Source organism: Nesoenas mayeri, assembly GCF_963082525.1.
Source record: "Nesoenas mayeri genome assembly, chromosome: 1".
In the NCBI taxonomy this organism is placed as follows: Eukaryota; Metazoa; Chordata; class Aves; order Columbiformes; family Columbidae; genus Nesoenas; species Nesoenas mayeri.
Window position 1 is genome coordinate 57,770,702 of NC_137541.1, and position 22,435 is coordinate 57,793,136.

Below are 22,435 nucleotides of genomic sequence, written 5' to 3' on the forward strand. Positions count from 1 at the left end.
GCCTACAGGAAGAACAGCTTGATTCACTTCCACAGTGTTTTGATTAGCTATTCATATCTGTACGGATAAGCAGAGGAAGAATTCATTGAGTCTGGAAAGCAAGATGTATCATCATTTAATCTGTTGCTGCAGCGAGTTCCATTATCTAAAAGCAGCTCCAATGAATGGCCTGTGTCCAGACTTCTTCCCACACCTACTAGTGATGAACATGCCTACCATTCCATTTTAAAAGAGCGTTGTAGGAGGATGGACACTTTAAAGGAGCTCAGTTTAGTCCCACAATGACTTCTGAATATCCTGGCTAGAGTTTGACAATAGGAATTATCACGGATTGTAAACACTGAGGAGCAAGTGTAGCACGTAGAGCCTTGGTGTGAGGCGTTTGGCAGGACGTGCTGAACCAAGCAGACAGGCTGCAACATGTTGTGGAAGTTGGAACATTCTTGGCTTATCTGGGTTCACTTCTGGGTGTTAGCTGCAGTCACTGAGCCTGGAGGTCATGTGGGTCACAGTGGCCACTTCTGGTGGGGTGGGGATACAATCTTCTAGCCCTCTGCAGATAGAAAATGAGGAGTTTCAGAGAGCTGTGGTGCTGCTGACCAGTTCCATAATCTGGAAGCAAATGTTTGCTGTAGCATACTCAGGAGGATGAAAGTTCTTTGAAGCGCTTCCTTCTTCCAGCCACTTTTGCCATATCTTGCCAGGATTTGGCTATAGCCAGCTGCTCTCTATCCAAACATGAATTTGGAACAAGCATGGAGAAAAATGGAAATAAAACTTTTTTAGTTAGGATGCAAACATCTGCAGACAGTTCAGGTTGTTGAGCTCATGTTGACTTATCAGTTTACCCACTATTTTTTTTAACAGTTAAACAATGAGGGAAAGTGAATGAAGCAAAGGAGGAACAGCCTGAGTCTTGCAGCGTGCTGCAGGCAAAAACTTCAATAAAAAAAAGAACTAGGTTTCTATTCTCTTTGAGGATTATTGCTCTTTTCCTATAGCTGATTACAGACAGGCATAGAAGTGATAAATGGTATTAAGCACCACAGAGAGGCTCAGCAGAAGGTACATGTGTCTCTGAACTGGAAAAGGACATTCAGAAGAGCAGCAAGTGCTGTCTCCTCACTGTGCCGTGGCTAAAACAGTGTGCGAGGCAACAGCACCTGCTGAAAGACATCAAAGAAATTATACTTTTAATTCTGAAACAAAGTGACTTAGGAAAAGGAGAATAGACGCAGGAAGTCCTTGACAGAATATACTCTGATTTTGTGGGGATTTGAAAGGTGAAGAGAGAGGCTGTAAGGATAGGTTTTCTGACAAGTAGAGGTAGTATAAAATAATGTTGACAGGAATATGACAGTGCTATTCTGCCAAAACCCATAAAATGTTTGTGTCTGGTCTAGTGTCTTCAGGTGAAGCATTTAAAGCAGACATGAAACCATCCTCAGTTAATTTGATTTGAAGTGGCATTGAAGGGAAGATCTTAGGCCCTCCAAAAGGCTGAGGAAGACCAGGTGGCAACCAGAGAGGAAGCAGAGCATGCTGTGTCAGGAACCTGTGCACCCACAGGAACCCATGGCCCCATAAGCATGGTACAAACCACTGCTGCAATAAAAGTTAATAAGCAGCTTCTGTTCTCCCCTGTTGTTATCACAAGAGAGAAACACAATTTTTGCAAAGTGCTGAGCACGCTCAACACCCGTTGACTTTAACATAAAGTGCTGAATACCTCACAGAGCTGTTGCCATAATATACTGCAATATATTTTCTTTCTGACACCTCTCTGGACAGATAGTTGCCTTATTAATTCAAGTCCTCTTAAAACCTCGGATCTTTAATGTGCTTCAGCTGGTGAGGCATATGAGGGCTGGAGGCAGCTGCAGTGTTCGTGTGGGGGTTGTACAATGGCACAGCTACTTCACAATTATATGATTCAAATTGTGCCCTGTACCAGGCAATGTTAATGGATGGGGCTGTGGCCTCTTTAGATGTGCCCAACACGTGGCACCTCTTGTGTAAATCTGCTTCTGTTACAAGCCAGACTTCAGGAATCTATGACTATGTGTGGAGGCAGAATTCCTTATTTGTTCTCTGTGTAGTGGGCTTTCTGTGGAACATGAGGGCTGTGTGTATGAGACACCAGCTAACCAAGCTTCAAATGGAAGCCAAATGAGGCTTCCCTGCAGTTTCACAGCTGTGTGCCCAATTGCGGCTTTGTGCTGCCAGCATCGTGAGCTCTCCTTTATTTCTGTGACCATTAAGAAACAAAAATACAGAAGCTGGAGTGAAAACTTGCTAAGATTAATTTGCTCTTGTCCACAGGGAATAGCAATAGCTAATTTTAAAACCAGAGAAGAGTAACTTAACAGCATTTTTTAAATTATTACTTACTACCTCAATCATAATGACTAGTAGCCCCTTTTCAATTTTCCCTTTCCTCTTGAAGGCATGAGTAAACCTCTTCCTTATATTAAAAAGGGAGCTAAGAAGGCACAGAATAAGTGATAATTTACCAAGGTTCTGGGGTGGGGAGAATATGTATGTGTGAGGGATTGTATTTAACTTCACATTAACACTGCCCAGTACAGCCCATACTGTTAGTCACAGGCAGGGAAGTGACCACCTGCCTTCACAGCTCATGTCATAGAATCATAGAATTGTTTCGGCTGGAAAAGACCCTCAGGATCATGGGTCCAACCATAACCTAAGACTGACACTACACCATGTCCCTAAGAACCTCATCTAAATGCCTTTTAAACACCTCCAGGGATGGTAACTCCACCACTTCCCTGGGCAGCCTGTTCCAATGCCTGACAACCTTTTACTTGCTAATATCCAATCTACACCTCCCCTGTCAGAACTTGAGGCCATTTCCTCTCATCCTATCACTTGCTACTTGGGATAAGAGACCAACCCCCTCCATGCTACAACCTCCTTTCAGGTAGTTGCAGACAGCGATAAGGTCTCCCCTCAGCCTCCTTTTCTCCAGGCTAAACAGCCCCAGTTCCCTCAGCTGCTCCTCATCAGACTTGTGCTCCAGGCCCCTCACCAGCTTTGTTGCCCTTCTCTGAACTCTCTTCAACACCTCGATGTCCTTCTTATGATGCAGGGCCCAAAATCGAACACAGGATTCAAGGTGCAGCCTCACCAGTGCTGAGTAGAGTGAAACGATCACTTTTCTGATATCCTGTCTTATCGCTGGGATGCATCAAGGCCCTTGTGAAACCAGTCGTCTCACTCATCAATCAGAGCTCACTCTCCCTTTTCTTAGTGGCTGCCCTTAAGACGGAAATAATGCCGAATTTCTAAGAGCGCATCTGCTTCTAATTATCAGAGATAATTTTAAACTTTGGTTCAGAAGGTTAAAGTGTCTGCATGTTTGCATACTCAAAATGTTGTGTGCTGCTAAATGGGTATGTGTGTGTGTACAGATACGCACACATATGCCCTTAGCTAATAAATGCAATTGTATTCAGACATCTGATGTGATTCAGGGATAGTAATGACTTTGGAATGATGATGGTGTTATAACTCAATTAAGATGTTTTTAACAAACTGCCTCAAGTGGGCTGCAAACAGCTGCAAAACACCCACTAAAATCTTTAACAATCGCCACATTAATAATAGCACTGTCATGTGTGTGTTGTCCTTAATGACTGATAAAACACAGGACCAGGCTTTAATTTTGGTTCTTTTTGTTCCTTTTCTCCCACAGACCATCCACGTTGCCATTGTTTGTGCAGGGTACAATGCCAGTCGGGATGTTGTCACACTTGTCAAGTCCGTCTTATTTCACAGGTAAAAGTAGCTTGTTTTTCCGTGTCTATTGTATATCTGACTATGGCTAAATAAGCTCTTTTTACATTTACTCTTACTTCAAAAGAAAGTCAGATTCTCTTCCCTTGCTGCATTTTCTTTGGAAGGAAGGAAGCACGAAATAAATGGCCACCACAAATAGATTCACCTGTGTAAAGATTTTCACAGTAAATTTGAGGGATCAGAGATCCACCTGCCACTCCTGTTGCATTGTGGGAATAATGACAGTATCTATATATATTGTAAAGCATCTGCGCGCTACTGAATAATGTAAAATAATAATAATACTAATAACAGTATTGTATTCATTTAGCCTATTTCTAGCATCAGCATAGGTGTAGATGGTAATTTGAAAACCATACACATAAACACACACTGGTTACTTGACTATCTCAGCTCCCCATTTAGATATTTATTTTTCAAAGTAAACCTGTTACTATAGCCGGTATTATTTCATTAAAGTCAGTTTATTTATTCTGGCTTTAGAAGAGCTACTTGCAGCTCTTCAGAAGGCTTTGCAACCTGGTTTTAGCACATGGAGCGCAGTGAGATCCCCAAATCCAGAGGTATAAATGTGCAATGAAGACAGAACAAGCAAATCCCTTAATAAACAGTAGCTCCAGAAAAAGAGAAATGCTATTAAACTGTATGTGGGCATATGTGTATATCCCTTCTCCAGTTTAGCAGTGTCTCTCATAGAGGTTTTCCAACGGTGTTGCAGAAAGTGGATCAAAACAGGGATGTGAGAGACTCATCAGACTGTTTGACTCAAATAGGACAAATAGACTAATAAAACATATGTAGAGTATAAATTAGAGTTTACTAAGGAAGTGGTTTCAATACGCTGCTTTGTATTGAATGATATTTTATACCAAGGAGGATGACTCTTGTTCATGTCATGTACTAATTGATTTCTTCTTATAGCCTGCTAGAGTGGGGCATTCCAGTCTCCCAGCCTGTTCCTTAGGTTTGCCTCCTATCCTCTGCTGGAACACTTAGTAATCACTCCCTTACAATGGTTTTAGTACACCATTTTAACTATTACCCATTTTTGGTAAGCTTTGCAAAAGAATGTAAATGCTCACCTTGTACAATGTGGAAAAAGATTCAGTAACTATTGTTTTAGAGGCTGGTTAGAGTGCAGGTGGAAAGGGAAAACTTCAAAATCTGAAACCAGCTTTCACTATCAACACATAGCCTTTGCAAGTCTTTCTGGAAGTAGTATGTTCCTGTTAGATGAGGGCTAGGAGCAGGAAAAGCAATGCTAAATAAACTTCACAAAAGCAAAACAACAGTAAAAACATGTGCCATGCTGATAATGTGCATGTGCGGAATTTTTCTGGATGTTAAAATCCTGTTAAATTTTAAAACTCCCATCTATTTCCAGTTAGACTTCTGAATTATTCAGCATAAACTGGCTCTATATTGCAAAGATGTAGGGTGTTTTGTCTAGTTTGATTGTTGTTTCTAAGGGATTTCTTGCAAAAACTTATTTTTATGGTGACGTAAGTTATCCTAGTAGTTAGCATTTCAGGTCTTTTTCTCTCCTACTACTTGCATCCATTTCAAGAATGTTTCCAAATCTGCTGTAAATAATAGGAATCTCACAGCTCAAAGGTTTAAATAGTCTCTTTCTGTGTTACTTAGAGGAAATGTCCCTGTTTTACATAAGCCGCTCATCTGAACAATTAGCAAACTCATAAACAATTCTGCTATATAATGGCAGAATTATGTAATTTGGACGTGTATTTAATTAAAAATATGAAACCAAAGCAAAGGGAAGTAGCACTGGTATTTCTAAGCCTGATGGATTCTGCCCTTGCCAAGAACATATTTGCTGTTTGTCTGGCAGCACTGCTCATCTCACAGGATTTGTCTGGCTCAGCAGAGGTGATGAAGATGAAGTCCAGTATAGTTAATGACACTTTAGTACAGTTAGTTACATTCAAGATAACCTATCTTGCTTGTCTGCTCAAAACATACTTAAAGACAAATCTAAGTCTATTCCTACCTAGAACTAGCTTTTCTCACTAGGCAGTAAATTGTTCACTAGAAAGGGAAGATGTTCTCAAAGAAGAGACAGAGCTTCTTATAAATATTTCTTCTAGAAAACACAGGTTTCTTAAGCATCTGTTGATACCTTGGATACCTGTGCAGAGATCCATGCCTCAGAAATGCTCCTTTCTCAGCTCTTTATCTTTGTAGTGGCAATGGTGAAGAAGGCTAGAGAATAAACAACAAACAAACAGCAAACTCGGCTGAAAATTAATTTAGAGCTGAGTTTCCTTGCATTGGTTGCCATGTGCAAACAATGTTCTCTTGGAGACTGTTAAGCACTTCAGATATTATGATGATCGAAAAGAAGGCTTCCTCTTTTAATTGCTAGGATCTATTTCATTGTAGGGAAGAAGGATGGAGGCAGGCCATGATGCTGCATTAGAAGGAATGAGTTAGGAGTGTTGGAGGTGGTTGGTTCAGATGGCGGAAACTTCATGACATCAGTAGCAAGTTCATCATCTGACTTGAGGGTGATAGGTGAAAACAGTCATCGAAATGTCTCTTCTTCTAACCCATAAATGTGCACCAGGAATGCATCCTAGCTGGTGTCATCCAATAAGCTGAGCAAAACAGACATTTGGAAGGACTATGTTTCCCATGGAGAAGGAGTTTGCTTGTTCTATCCTAAATCTCTGAAGTTAGGCTATGGGTCCTTCATTTGTAGGATCACCACATTCAATCTCTAAATATAGTTTTGCAAGAACAGAATGAACATGCCTCCAAACATACTGTCAGAGATTTTTTTTTCCTATTTTGAAGTTTTTGATGATCAGTGTTGAATGAAACCTGAAACAGCAAGTGCAGAATTTGCCTGTAACAAGACTGTAAGAGAGTCTATTGTATAATTGGAGGTACTTGTGTAGAAATCACAGTTGTTATTATGTAGGCAGGCACAGTGTGGGCTCTCCTTGGGCAGCTGTACCGTTACACCTCAGTCCTGACCTGCAACACCTTGAGTACAATCTACTAGTTAAACAGCTGGCCCCGCAAAGCAACCACACTTAGTACCCTCATCACTTGGTGTTTGTTGTAAGAACATGGGTTTCAGTGAATCTCTCTGTAATTCATGTAGTGTGCTTTTATTAGCATTTCCATCTAGTTTAGTAATTAAAGCATGTTTTAGCTGTGCATTTTGATTCAAAAAGAGGTACCTAAATTCCCTACTTCCATAGGGAATCCCTGCTTCTCTAATAGGAAAATTCTGAGAAAAGGAGGCTTTGTCAGTCTAATCGTTTTCCCTCCGTACATTAACATATTGATTATACCCCTAACTTTGAGCTAGAGTGCTAGATAGAGAGACACGAAACAGCAGGGGTGCTAGGTCGTTAAAAATAAAAACTACAGAATTTTGTATAGGTGAATGTGCAGCAAATCCTGCGTATTGAACATTTATCCTCAGATATAAAAAAGCAAGTTTCTGGTTCTAGTCATACTGTATATATTGTGAGACTTAGGCAAGCTACTTGTTGAAACCACTGGAGAAACCAAACCTGTCTTTGGGTTCCAGAGAGCAGGAAGAGGAGAGGTAAGGAGTGGTGGTGGTTGTTTCCTTACAAGAACACCATAGTTTGGAAAGGCATTTCATTCCCAATGGAAAAAGGAGCTTGATTCCAGTTTTGTCTTTAGAAAACGTATGCTCAAGCCACCAAATCCCAGAAGCTTTTAATACCCAGTTTGACGTAACATGACAGGTCTGTTCTCAGGAGGAGACTGAGCAGAGCTGAGGTACTGCAGGGTTTGCAGACTGTGATAAATATGCATTGGCAGTGATGCACAGAGGAAAGCTTGTGGAATGAGTACTTAGTCGTAGTCTGCAACGTTCCTGCTTTCCTCTCTTGGGCATCTAGTTGCTAATTATGACAGATTTTATACATCTGTTGCAGGAGCAAAAAAATCTTCCTTCTGAGCCAGTTTAACACAGCCAAGCTCATAAAATTGTGTCTTAAATGCAACTTCAGTTTTTCCAAAGCAAAAGACTGAACACTAGAAATTAAAGATACTGGGTCAAATGGGCAAAACAAAGTGAAAGTACTTTTGGAAACAGTGCATATAGTAGTATGCAAAAAGCATCTACACTTCTTTTTTAAAACTGGAGGAGCATCCAGGCTAAAGTGTACTCTACCTTTTCCATAGACATGTTAAACACCATGCTTCATTTGGGAACAAAGAAAGGCCAGATTTCAGAATTATAGCATGGTACTGGCAGTGAGGTCAACCTGAGAATCTGTGAAAAATTAACTTCTCTTTTGTGCCAGCAACCTTTTTCTTTTTTTTCTTTTTCTTTTCTTTTTTTCATATGTCAGTCCCTCTTCTTTGGAGAAGTTACTTCTTTAGCTGTACACTCCATCTATCCAACAGCAACAGTGGTTTAAAAATGGTGATGGCGTTTCGTAGTGTAAACAAAACCAGTCAACTAGACAAATGCTTTCTAATATGAAGCATTGGTCTCTTTGCTTTAAGAAAGCTGCTTATAACCCTAAAGTTAAGCATATGTCTAAGCATTTTTAAAATTAAGATATTAAACTGTGTTATAGATTGCTGTATGAATAATAACTTTTTTGTTAGGACAACTAGCATAAGGGAAGCCAAATGAAGATATAAATTAAATAAAAAGAATGACATGCAATTTCCAAGTAAGAGTCACAAGTCAACACTGGCTGGTAATTAAAGCTTATGTAATCTAATGGCTGTATTCCATGGGGGCCACTTTGCCTTAATGGAGTTAATTTGAGAATGTAAAACCTCTGTCATTGTCTCCAACTTTTCTAACATGTTAGTCTATTTTGTGGGAGATTGTTCTGGCAAAAACTATAAAGCATGAACTGGTTTCTCTGATCCATATAGGTGCATCAGTAATACACACTTCTTTTGTATTTTATAGCTGTCCTAACAATGGAGGCATAATGGAGAAAGCAATGATTTTTAAAAAATCTACACATGAAGTCTCTTATTATTTCCCAAAGCACTTCTATAAGTTAACACAAAACAAGGAGATCCATGAATGCGGCAGCTAGTGCATCTTGTAAGATCTCTCCAATAGTTCAGGGAGCATTTTAATCAATATGGGATGTGAAAGGGTATGAAAAAGCTGTAATGATTTCACATTAAAATTCTCCCTGTATGAGAGGGATGGTCATACGGGCATTAGGAAAAAAAAAATCCCAAGCTGCCTTTTATAATTTCTGTTTGAAGTTCTTGTAACAATTTGTTACAGATATAAAAGGCATTACCTTGTTGTGCTTCCCTTAATAAAGTATAGGGTTTGGAAATAAACCCCTTGGGCTACTGACCTTTTTATATTCTTAGAAAATAAAATTCCTCTGTTGCAAAGAGAGAGCTGTGCAACCAAGCAGCCGCTTTTTGAATTGCTAACAATTGAGCCATGGAATAATACAGAAGGGAAGAGTGAGTCGTGGTTCACTACTCCCTTTTTCAATTGTAGATTTTTGTGTTTAACTCTGTGGCAGTGGCTATTCAAAAAGAATGGGCCACAAATGCTTGAGCAAGCAGATCAAAACTCTGACGAAGAATAAAAAGTTTTGAAATGTAAAAATAAGACATCCTGATAATAAAGAATATACAGAAATGGGTATGTCAGAATGGGCTCCTAAATTCATAGTCCGAATTTTAAAATTACAGACTTCTTTTCATTTTAGTAAATTTTATAGGACCTCAGCAATTCTGAAAATGAAAGCATTCATCTAAGCTCCTATATTTAGGCCTAAGAGCCTATATTTAAGCATTCACTCTTGAAAATCTCAGCCAGAATCTCTTTTAATTCGCTTTTGAGGAAAGCAATTTAGGAAAATAAATATGTGTTCTTTACGTATGATTTACTTTGTCAGATAGTATTCTGATCTTAAGATAAGTGGAAATAATTTAATATATGAAGATTTGCAGTTTTCTAAATAGAGCAGTTAAAACCTTGAGTTTCCACTTGATGGGAAATACCCATATTTTGAAATGGCATTCATCTGCATTAAGACATTAGTGCATCAGCATTTTCCATGTAGCAGAAACTCTGAAAAGTTGTAGTTGGTAAAAATTCAGATGTTCAATATATTTGAGGTAAATGAGACCTTGGGAGAAATTCTCTGGCTGTTTCAATACCTGCTTCTATAGTGAGGCATCTGAAAGACTTGGGACACTAGAAACTTGGACTTCCAAAATTCACATGAATACCAGGAATTTTCCAAAACCTACTTATTTTGTAAGATAAGTTTATCAAAATTGTCACATACTGGTCTATATTTTTCCATCATTGTATATACTGTGACCATTTACAGTATAGTCCTTTCTAGCAGTACAAGATATAACCAACCTCTAGTATGTGTGGTTCTTTCACTCTCCAGACATGCCCAGTGGAAAATCAGTTATATGTGATAACATAGATGTTAAAAATCAACACAACACACAGCTGTGCTTTGAGTTGGTTGGAGAAGTTGAAGTCAAAGGACTTCCACATTTGGAGTGAGAGAAGAGGTTTGCGTTGGTCATCACTTTCTCTGAGACGTGATTCCAGCATCCCTTCACCCCAAGAAAGGTGTCCTGCACTGAAGTCCTCAGGCTCAGGGATTTGGAAGGACCCTGCTGCATCATCTCATTAACTCCCCCTGCTATTGCAGGAAACCACAGCATTGAAATCCTTTTCATACCTTGATCCACCTTCACAACAGAAAGAAGTTGGGTTTTTCTTAAACCAAGAGCATCATATTTTTCCTGTTTCACGCCACTCAACTTCCACTAGCAAACTTCAGTGTCTTCAGCTGCTTCTTAAATTTCTTCAAAGGCCACGCCACCCCTCCTTGTTACCCAGGTGAGGGGCTCTCAAGCCTCCCTCTGGAAGACTTAAGTATCTCCCAGACTTTTAAAATTCTAGCTGCTAAATTCATGTGAACGATTGCTCTCCACATGGCCATCCCTTAACTTATCATAGGAGCAATACAGTTTGATTTCAGTTTTATAAACCTCATATCCCAGAATGTCTCCGTCCTGGAAAAAAGGCCAATCCTTCACAACATCTTGATTGTCACTCCTAATTCTTACAGCCAGTGATTCAGTCATGTTGGCAAATAATTAAGAGGAAAGTTGACACCCCTTTCTCATATCTCTTCAGTAAGATTTCTCATCTTACAGAATCTCTTCTGTATCTTTTACAGTGGATGCTGGGTTGATCTTTAAGCTTCTGAACTTGTTTCAGAAACACTTCAAAGCAATCCAGATCTTTTAGGCTTTGCATATTGCAGACACCAGAAGAAGTAAAAAATGGCATCTGTGTGTATGCTAGTGCTGTTATCTTCAGGTTTTCCATGTTTGAGTTTGTGCTCTGTTGGCTTCTAGCACCATGCTAAACCTCACAGTTCACAAGACTAAAATCTCGTCTGGAGTAAAATTTTCTGTGACTGATGCACATTTAGTTGTAGATGTCAGCAGGTCACTATTCTGTTTCAGGGATATATTTTTGTAAGTGATAATCTTCTGCTATTCCTCTGACACATACTTTCCTTGCAGCTGAATCTTTACCAGAAGGCTAACAACTTGAAAGAGATTTGTGTGTAGGAGTACAACTACTCCTTTTTTCTTTTTCCCCAGTAGGAGCCAAACTGAAGAAAATGTCACCAACTTGTTCCCATTTAAGTTTCATACACTCTGGATTGTCCAGATCTATAAACTTTTACTGAATATTTAGGTGCCTTTGTATCAGATTTTTTTCATTTCAACTAGTGTGTTTCATCTTCAAATATTTTATATTGATTCTGTTTAACTGAATGATGGTTTGGAAGAAGATGTAGCTTTTGTTTTGTTTTAACTGATTTTTTACTCTTCTTATTCTAGTTTGCAATACATAGATAAATGACCCTAAAAAAAAAAAGGAAAAGAGATTACTAAAGAACACCAGCTGGGAAATAGTCCTACCAGATACCAGACTCAGCCCCTGCTAAGCAGAGGGACCTATATGGAATGCCTAAGTTGACGTTCAACACCTATTTGCCTGGAGATATTGCTCTGCCTGTGCCCAAAGCCACTGGTGGTGTGCTTTGTTTCTCCCGGCCTTTTCTCTGCTAATGAAATCTATTTTCTGATCAGTGCTATCTCCCGATTTTTTTCTTGGCAAGGTGCCTGGTTACTGCGGAATCTGCATAAGCCAGGATGTCCTCTTCTTCTCTCCTGCTGGGCTGGTGAAGCAGATGTAATTGCTGTGATCCCTTTAGCTCAGTAATGGGACACTCAGCAGCTGGCAGCCTGCGCCTTTCCCTCTCCCCTCCTCACTCCAGGGCAAGCTGGAGATTGAAAGACCTTTATCATTTTGCAAAGCATGTTGTGGCTTAATGTTTTGGGCATTGTTAAAAGCAGATCAGCTGTGGGTTTATTCTGCCATCGTGATTATCTCATATATAAGGCTTCTAACCAGCCCTTTTCTGCTTTTCCTGTGAGTACGTAATTTCATCCACAGTGCCCTTGAAGCCAATACATCAGCTTCACTGACATCCCTGGGTATTGGTTTGGATCTTAGGTGCAGTATTTCTAACACTGCAAATCCAGCCATACATCACTTCTCACAACAATCTCCCATTTCTGCTGTGAAGTGCACCGTGATACTATGAACCATTATATGTATTTTTGCATGTTCTTATGGACTTTGTTCAATGAGAAAGAACATTACTCACCAAAGCAAGAAGAGTAGCATTAAAGAGAAAGAGACATAATATTCATCAATGCAGGAAATGGAGAAAGAAATGACATTCATCTTTTGGTTAAAGCCCAAAAGTCTAATGGAAGTACATTGGCCTGAACTAACATAGATTACCTTACTTCTCATTCACACAGCAGAATGTAGTAGTATCAGTCATCTTCCATGAGCATCTGAAACTAAATGTTCCTCTTTTTAGATGAAAATATCCATTAACAAGTACACCCATTTACCTTTACAAATTACACAGAGATGAGACTCCACTATTCCAAGAAAGGCTGAGCCAATGCTAAAGCCTAAATGAACTGTCTGTCTTCCAAGTGGCTTTTGCAAACTCTGTCCTTTTCTGTTGACAGGGAAGGTTGCTAAACTAGGGATAAATGTGGAAGACTATAAATTGAGACTAACTTCCACTGATAGGTTTTCATACTTCTGCTACAGAAGTTGAATAAAGATCAGAGTTTGTTGCTTACTATCCCTCAAAGAGAGAAGCAAGGTTAAGGGATTTACACATGGTATTTGTAAAGTCCAAGTTTTCATTATTACAGAAAAATCCATATACTTCATCCAGCCTTGCCACTCTTGCTGATAGTGGCTTCACTGATCTTGTTTTGAAGCTTTTCTCTTAGCCCAAGTCCTATAACTACAGAGGTGAACTCAAATCTGTTTTTTCTGAAGTAAAGTATTTTCTATCTTCCTGCTTTTCTTCAACCCTCCCTCCCTCTTAGCAACAAGGATGTGAGAAGATTTACAGTCTCCATTCTGTTCATTAGGCCAGTAGCTAGAAGTCACTCACGTGAAACATCTAATTTTGGGTTCCCGTAGGACAGCTGTTGATACCCAAATTTGCCTTGTAGAAAAGATGTGTGTAAACTCATTCACCTGGAATTTCACCTAATTCAGATAATGATAATTATTTTTTAACCTTCCCTTCCACTCCCACTTCTCCACCGACAACTGTTCCACAAAGATAAATTACTAGGTTGACCTAGAAACTGAAAGAAATCACTTGAACAGCTCAGGTCCCCAGAGGGGGATTAACTTGGCCTTCTTTTAAGGAGCTGGTAGAAGGGACAAGATCCTTAGCTGTTATTAATCATCACATTCCACTGAAGTCAAAGGAACTGTATTTATTTACAGCCACCCAGAAACTGATCCAGTATTTACATTACTGTAATGTTTATTCAAATTTTGTTTCAACGTTTTGGCCACAAAGCAGGACTCCACTGAACATGCTTTACCTTGACACCTTAGACATAGATAAAGCTTTGCAAGTTGTGATGTTGTCCTTTTATTAGAGGAATTGGAAACCTTTTATCTAACGCATCTCTCTCCCCATATCAGGCGAAACCCACTCCACTTCCACCTCATCGCAGATGCAATTGCCAAACAGATCCTGGCAACTCTATTCCAGACATGGATGGTCCCTGCTGTCCGCATAGACTTCTATGATGCAGATGAGCTCAAGGTAAAGAATGACAAACATAAGTGTTACTCATACAGTTTTAGTTTCATGTCATCCCTTTTTGTGTCATCCCTTTTTTATTCATCTCTCTGCATTGGTGACTTGTGGAAGAACCACTGGCTAAAGTAGTCTCCCTGGCTAAAACTAATTCTAACCCACGTGATTGTAACCCCAGGTACACTTGAGTAGAAGATACTAGATGGCTAAAATGAGTGTAATTTCTTCACCAACATAATATGCGGTTTAGCAGCTTAGAATTTTACCTACTATCAAGAAGATTCTGGTTGCCCAGGTTGAATTGCATCTGATCACATTATGTTTTGCTAAGGATACTTCTTTCTAGTAGCACTTTCTAGTAGCTTGTTCAATAAGCCCAAGTCTGTTACTTGAAACACTCAACTTCCCTGCATTCCTTAGGCATGGGTGTGTACCACCATAAGAACACACACTCTGATGAGTTGCCAATACTACATTTTGAAATAGCTACCTATTTTATCTGCATGCTCTTCCAAAAGGAATGGATATCAAGAAAGGAGAGTTCTATGAAGGAGAGTTCCAAGGGGAAAAAAATCACTCAAAGCATAAAGTAATTATTTTTTCATAGTTATGAAGTTTAAATTAGATCATGAGGCACAGCACTGAGTTTGAGCTGCATGGTTTTTAGCTTTGGAGGTAGAATGAAGTATTCAGATTTTAACATTTGGAGTTGCTGGCAATAATGTGTATGACTTATCAGACTGTTCTGAACAGCACCCCAAACCAAGAAAAAAACAAAAGTTAGCAAATTGCTATGCTAATTAAGATGTAAATTCTAAGCACACCATGTTGCAGAATCTTGAGCACAAAAAGTTGTGGAAAGATAAAAAGGGGGAAAGAAAGAGAGAGAGAAGAGGGAAAAATGTTCCTTTAAAAAGTATTTTGTTTCTAGCTGTTTTTATTGTTTTATTCATCCTTCCACATGAAGCCATAAGCTGTTATTAACCTAATTAGCTAGAAAGCTTCCTTCTGTTCTTTATAACTTCATAGCAAGGAGGAGGTTTGTTCTTGTAAATCCTGTATGTGTCTATATTACATGTACTTTTCTGCAAATTGTAGGGTTTTACAGTGTCAGCCTCTCAGCTGGGCAAGACAGACTTCTTAGTGTTTTCCTTCTGGTCATTGGGGTATGGTCCAATCTAGTTAAGTAAATAATAACCAAGAGAGCTTACTGCAACTTTCTGATTTATAGGCAAAACTCTGGGCACTTATTAGGCTACCAAGCAAAGTCTTCTTTTGTCCCTCCATGTTTACTCAACTTCAGTTTTTAAATGACTGGTGACCTGAAGCGGCACCAGACTGTCTTGCATGTAACACATAAATTCTAGGTTGGCGACCACTTTCATACGGGTTGCAGTCTTCAATACATAAATACATCTTTCCAGGTTCTACCACTCTTCCTCAGAGCTCATCATATTGCATACCAAGCAATTTCACTGATTTCAGTAGCCAAAAAACACGGTATAAAGTAGCACTGAGTATAGGTGAATGTGACAGACACTGCCAAAGGACAGCACAGAGTTGTAAATATAAATGGAGTTTTAAAAAGCCAGGTATGATGCTAGCTCATATCCTGCAAGTTTTAGCAAAGAAAACAGAGGAGCTGTTTACAGACTGCTATGGGAGCTCATCTCATTTGTTCCCTATGTACCCTCCAGAGGGGATTTAATGATTGTTTTGGGTTCATGTATTTCACCTGTACTCTTGGGAGGTATATTATGCTGTCCAGTGTTAGGAAAACAGAGCTGATGCTGGAATGTTTACTAGAAAGTCTACCTTTCTCTAAAGTGAACTATGAATCCAGTATATACTATATTTCAGTTTTAATGACCCTCCATAGTTCTCTATAAAATTGTAATCAATAGCATTTGTTGACATTTAAAAGGGCTTAGACTGAACAATAGCTTGAGAATTTTTTGCTTAGCTTTCATTCACCAATGTTTCATTGCTTTGGAACACATTTTAGCTGCTACAGAAAACATTTCATTTCATGTTTGGTTTTTTCCCTTTGGATAAGTATGAGCTTCCAGCCTCTTACTTCCAATGCAGTAGGAGCTGCCATTTTAGCTTAAGCCCTTAAGTCCTGCTCCTGTTCCTGCTCAAATAGTAGAAGGTAACACATAGTGTTAAATCCTCCATATATAGTATGGATACTTTTTTTGTTTTCAAGTAGCTATTTAGAATTCGGGCAACACTTTCCACTAGAGTATTGTTTTTTTAAAAGGCAGAATTTGGAGACTAAAATATTTGGTGATGTTTCTTAACATATCCTGCAGTTCTTTTTAGCTTAGAGTTAGAACAACCCGTGTCCTAAGGGAAGGTGTAGAAAATAAGGCTCTGAAATAGGTGATGTTTTCTCTCAGGTTTTAGAGGAAAACTGGCCGCTTCATTGCAGGAAAGGGTAGACACAGTGCCACTGATTATCCCAGAATTTCTAGGGCTAGCAAACCAACATATCTACTCTGCCTGCTGCTGTGAAGTAAGCAAGTCAGATGTTCCTTTTAAAATTTAGAGAAGATTTACTTTACCTTTTGCAAGAGAACACAGCTGTTCATGTTCATCCTGCACCAGAAAGAGCCTACGTTCATTCTCTCCCTAGAGGTGGGTGCTGCCAAACTAATGCCAGCCTGCTTGGAAGAGGTATGGAGCACAGGAAGGGATGGCTACAAAGAGCTCTGTCTTTGCTTGAGGTACATGATAGCGGATGGGGCTGAAGAAGAGGAGATTTGGCTGTGGACCTGAGCCAAGATAACAGCATTTCCAGGAAAAGGGTCGGACACAGCTGAGGTGGGAGCTTGCAAGATAAATTTCTTTTAAACAGCCAGTTTGATGATCATAACAGGCACTTCTACTAAAATGCTTTAACCTTCCCCAACATAACTTGTCCTGTCTCCTCATTGCCTCACTAATAACCATGAGGGAGATCTGTGCTTAAAAACTCTCCCTCAACTTAGAAGCTGTTCAGATTGTGAACTGCACTGCCAGTGCAACTCTCTACTATTAACTGAACTTGCTACATGCAGTTAGGAATTAGCAATAAGCATCCTCGAAGTGTGGGCAGCTGATAATGGTGCCAGTAGTCGAACTGTTCTGTAGCTGCAGATTTCATTCTTGTTCTGCTCAGTATGGCCCACACATAGAAGCATGGAATGTCCTGAGTTGGAAGGGACCCACAAGGATCATAGAGTCCAACTCCTGCCCCTGTATACAGTGACCCCACAGTTCACACCATGTGTCTGAGGGCTTGTCCAGTCTCTTCTTGAATACTGTCAGACTTGGGGCCGTGACACCTCCCTGGGGAGCCTGTTCCAGTGCTCCACCACCCTCTGGGTGAAGAACCTTTTCCTAATGTCCAACCTAAGCCTCCCCTGGCACATCTTCCTGCTATTCCCTAGGGTTCTGTTGCCCCAGGACACGGTTAGATCCTCTTGGCTGCCAGGGCACACTGTTGGCTCATGTTCAACTTGCCTTCAACCAGAACTCTCAGATCCTTCTCTGTGGGGCTGCTTTCCATTAACTCTTCCAAATTTATGGGGTCACATATGGCTGTGACTACAAACTGGAGAGTTACTTGGCAATGTAGTTTCACTTTCTATGATCACCTTACCGATGTTATTCAGCTGTGGGAGGGCGGTCTGGACAATTGGGTAGTGAGGTGGACTGCGAACTGGCTGAAGGACAGAAGCCAGAGAGCCGTGGTCAATGAGGCAGAGTCCAGTTGGAGGCCTGTATCTAGTGGAGTGCCTCAGGGGTCAGTACTGGAGCCAGTATTATTCAATATATTCATCAGTTATTTGGATGAGGGAACAGAGTGCACTGTCAGCAAGTTTGCTGATGACACCAAGCTGGGAGGAGTGCCTGACACGCCAGAAGGCTGTGCTGCCATCCAGTGACCTGGACAGGATGAAGAGTTGGGTGGGAAAAATTTAATGAAATTTAACAAGGGGAAGTGTAGAGTCTTGCATCTGGGTAGGAACAACCACAGGTTCCAGTATAAGTTTGGGAATGACTTATTAGAGAGCATCATAGGGGAAAGGGACCTGGGGGTCCTGGTGGGCAGCAGGATGACCATGAGCCAGAACTGTGCCCTTGTGACCAGGAAGGCCAATGGCATCCTGGGGTGTATTACAAGGAGGGTGGTTAGTAGATCGAGAGAGGTCCTCCTTCCCCTCTACTCCGCCCTGGTGAGACCACATCTAGAATATTGTGTGGGGATTGGACTAGATGATCTTTTGAGGTCCCTTCCAATTCCAAACATACTGTGATACTGTGATTCTGTGATTCTTTGAACATTAAATAAAAGAAAAATACATACCTGTGAAACACTGATCTAAAAGACCCATTACAGCTGTGGCTTGCAAATATGAGGCTGCAGGATTTTGTGTTTTTTCAGTTCAGTCTTACACAAAGAAACTCCAGAGCTAACTATTGAAAGTGTGCAACACAAACACTTACCTTCTACACTTCATTATTCATCATGGAATCTCATGTCAGTTCACTCACAGGGAAGTTTAGGCAGTAAACCCATTGTGATCTGCATTGGCCCAGAGCAGAGAGAACAGTTGATACAGCAAAACTGTATGTGTGATGTGTGGAATACAGATGAAGCAAGTTTGTTTTCCCAGGTGTTGTCTGACAGACTGCTACCAATGTCAGGTGAACTGAGGGAAGCAGAAGGTAAAATGAGCATTTGCCTGTTCTGCTGTGCATGAATCTTGATGGCCCACATGAACGTAGTCTTGTCATCACTGGAAAAGCAGAAAAGCCATGTCCTTTAAATAGTTCAGCCCACAAACATGCTGCAATTGTTCTGTGAACCTGAAGCTGGGAATGCTGAATAGGTTTCTGCAGTACATGAGCATTTGACCTGAAAATGGAGTGTGAAAAGCTTCATACTTTGCTGCATATATGAACAATATTCCAGCTTTCACTGTTCTCAGAAACAATAGACCACAAATCTCACTGCCAGTGCTGCCTGAGGTGATTTCATATGAGAAATGTTGATGTAGGCTGCACACTCAGTGAAAATCAGTGGTGTGATCCAGGGAGCAAAACCAAGCTGATATAATGTGTGGCATAAATATTACCTAACTTTAGGCATTTACTTAAGCATGAGATGAGTCACTCCTCAGCCACTTCCATCTGAACTGTGAAGGCAGTTCACTAGGTCTGATGTTGACATCTTTTGTTCCGACAGATGGGTAAGTGCTATGAGATTTAAGCAGGAAAACAAAGTTTAATTCTTTAATTATAATTGTAGTGTAGCTGGGTCTCAGGGGTGTGCCTGTGTGCACTCCCAGTGCACCTAAGGTTCTAATTCCTAGGGTGGTCCAGGAACTCCCAGGCTAGTCATCTGCATAGATGAGATAAAGGGCGGGTTTCAGACAGCAGATCAAGTTGAAACTAGGTGATCAACTGAACTGCTCGCCATCTGCACAAGAAGTATTTGACAGATTGTTATAGGAGCTGTCCCAGTGGGAGTTTCAGGCAGTTCTTGAGATTTCCTAGGCAGTCCGTGCTGTGCCTGGACCAATTTATGCACTTAAATGTGTTGATTAACATCCTGGGTGGTTGTCCCAGAGATTCACAGTTCCTACTGCAAAATTAATCAATTGTGCAAGGGTAAGGCAATCAATAGAAGCAGTTCCTACATGTGTAGATATGATAATGTAGGGCAGTCTTTTGTACACACTTCAAATAGTTGAAAAATGTTTTGCATGTAGGTTAAGGTAATCTATAGCGATGGATTATGCATGTCCTGCAGTGCTCATGTAGGACCATGGGCCAGCTGGTTATAAAAATTTGACAGAATCATGTTTTGGTGAGTATCACCCAGCCCAACTAAGATGCCTCTGCAAGGACCCTTACCATGGAGACTCCACCATCCAGACAGCAACCAAGTGTGCTGTTTGCCAAATGGTATTGGCCATGCAAGAGTAAGCCTAGGCCAATATCCCAGTAATGTTAGCTTTTTTAACATGTGCTCTGTGTCCATGCAACAATTGACACCAAAAGCAAATCAAATGCCGTGATTTTTTTTTGCTTCCAGTGGAAGCTTTTACAATGAATGATGGCGTTGGTGGGGCTGCATGTATCATACATTGACATCTACCAATTTTGGAACTGTATTCAAGCAAATACTTCCAACAGAACTGCAGAACATGGGAGGGAGCTGACTGACAACTGGGAAGATGTAAGATGATATTTGATGAACAGAATATTGGCTTAGTGTTAGTCACATCAGCTGCAGAGGGTAACAGTGGCAGCAGTGTTGATAAAGCCTTGAACAACAAAACTGGTCAGCATTCTCCTGCATTCTACCATCTCCTGATCAAGCAGTTCCACTGGATGTTGCAGAAGCTGCCATCCATAACAATTTGTTTTCCCAGAACTAACTAGTAACCATCACGGATTATCACAGTTAGACTCTATTTGCATCGCACTGCCTGCAGATTTTAAATTGTTCAAGGGCAATGCATGGTTGTTTATTTGTTTAAGTAGTTCGCTGTATGCCTCAGAGGCAGGCATACGACGTTATAAAGCAGACATTACTTTCCTTCCTTCCTTTTCCACTTCATATGCAAGATCTAATTGCTACTAATGCAATACAGGATGTGAAACACAGCATCTGTTTATATTTACATTCATTTATGCAGTGGTAGGTATTCAATTAAAGTGTTTCTACAGTACTGTGGTTTTGGTCAAATACTGTCACGTGTTATGGTGGGGTTGCAATGCTCCTGCATTTCACCAGCTTTTTGTCTTTCCTGTGAACTTCTGTACATGTCAGTGAAGTAATAAGCATGCAGTGCTGTTTCTTTCTGCCTGTTGCCTTTCTCTTTTAAAAAATTATTTCATGTCTGTTTTGTTGGGATTTTTTGTTGGTTTTTAAGAGAAAGTGCAAATTTAAGATTTTGACAACCAAAGCCTTTGATCAAAACATTGTGCAGATTTTCCTAACTTCCAGGGCTTACTTTTAGACTTGAATTTCCCCATAATGATTGAGATCTTGTGTATGTGCTGATGAACATGCAGAATACTGGAGACATGAAGTCTCAGGTGATAAAATATGCTTGTGGTTGTGACACAACGCTACCACGCTAAGAGTAGCGTCTTTTATCCATGGTTTTCAGTACAGATGACAGGTCATTAACAAGCCAGGCCTTGTAAGCCAAGATATTTTCCTTCAGACTGCTTGGGAGGAAATGAGTATCCACCAAGAAACAGATAGCAATTCAAACTCCCTAGCACAGTGGAACCTTTGTGAAGTGATCAGAATCTATCCGTGCAGACTGAGTAGGCTAAGCAATACTTCCTCTGCCCTCCCAGTCCCTCTTCCACACAAAAGAAGCCATGCAACGCTACAAATTAAAAATAACTGTGTTTTCCCTTATTCAGGCCCAGATTATTTTAAAAAGAAAAAAAAAGTAATTTTATGTAAAATCACGCTGGGTCTTCAGTTTCTGCCTATTCCAAACAGGTGGTGATGAAAGAAGTGCTGTGGAGACTGGTGAGGCTGGTCAGAAATTGGTCATGAGAATGGGAGTCATGGTGCCGTTAGTGACTTTCAGCCATTGTTGTCTGCTTCGTGACATCTGGCTTTCATGGACAGCCTCACGTCTGACTTCGTCTGTGGAGGGAGGCAAGATGTGAAAGGTGGAATAGCTATATGCAGATTTTTGTGTCATTGCTCCTTGGATTTACAAATGTTGGCAGTTAATTTAAGATTTGGAACTGTAAGAGTTTGGTGTATCAGGATGAAGCACAGTGTAATGCAAGCAAGTGCAGTATTTCCTGGGCCTCTTCCAAGGGTCCAGGTCCCATGGTGTTACATTGCACAGTGCTTCTGCTGCACAACTGGCTGTTCCAAAAGAAAGCCTCATGCCTGGCTTTATAAACTGCTTATACTTTCCTACTGTTGCTGGTGTTTTGGAGACACTGGAGTTCTTTGTTAATTTTCTAGCTTCTCTGTAAGTATTGTGGGCTTTGCAGCTCCACCTTTTTATTGATTCTAGGGAAAAGCGGTACAGTCACTAAGGACTACCTCCTCCAGAGAGCCAGGGTAAGCTGTTCTTTGTAACATATGCGAAGTGAGGAATAAGAAGCCAGCTCTCTTCTGCTGCCATCACCCACATTTGTGTCATAGTAGCTGACTGTGACATTTCAATAGCAAAGATTCCTGCTTGACGTTCACCTTCTTAAACGTCACTCTGACTGCAGCAACATGTGCTGCACCTCCAGGGATGGCTCTTTTAATAGAGAATGGGAAAAGGATTAAAAACCGCACATGGGATTTTCCAAAAAATATTGGGTTTGACAAAAATTATCCAATGTGCTCTGGGAAAAAAGGAAGTTGAAAACACACAGTG

The 22,435-nt window shown here is 40.4% G+C and overlaps 1 protein-coding gene across 3 annotated transcripts in view; it reads left to right on the forward strand.

Annotated features, from left to right (window-relative positions):
* LARGE1 (LARGE xylosyl- and glucuronyltransferase 1) overlaps positions 1 to 22,435 on the forward strand; it is a gene marked incomplete at both ends in the record, with an annotated part of 199,152 nt that overhangs the window by 58,809 nt on the left and 117,908 nt on the right. For all 3 annotated transcript variants that reach the window (XM_080359314.1, XM_080359315.1, XM_080359316.1), the window contains 2 exons: positions 3,716 to 3,798; positions 13,910 to 14,033. In XM_080359314.1, the coding sequence (XP_080215440.1) occupies positions 3,716 to 3,798; positions 13,910 to 14,033 (207 nt within the window). The remainder of the gene's footprint in view (positions 1 to 3,715; positions 3,799 to 13,909; positions 14,034 to 22,435) is intronic.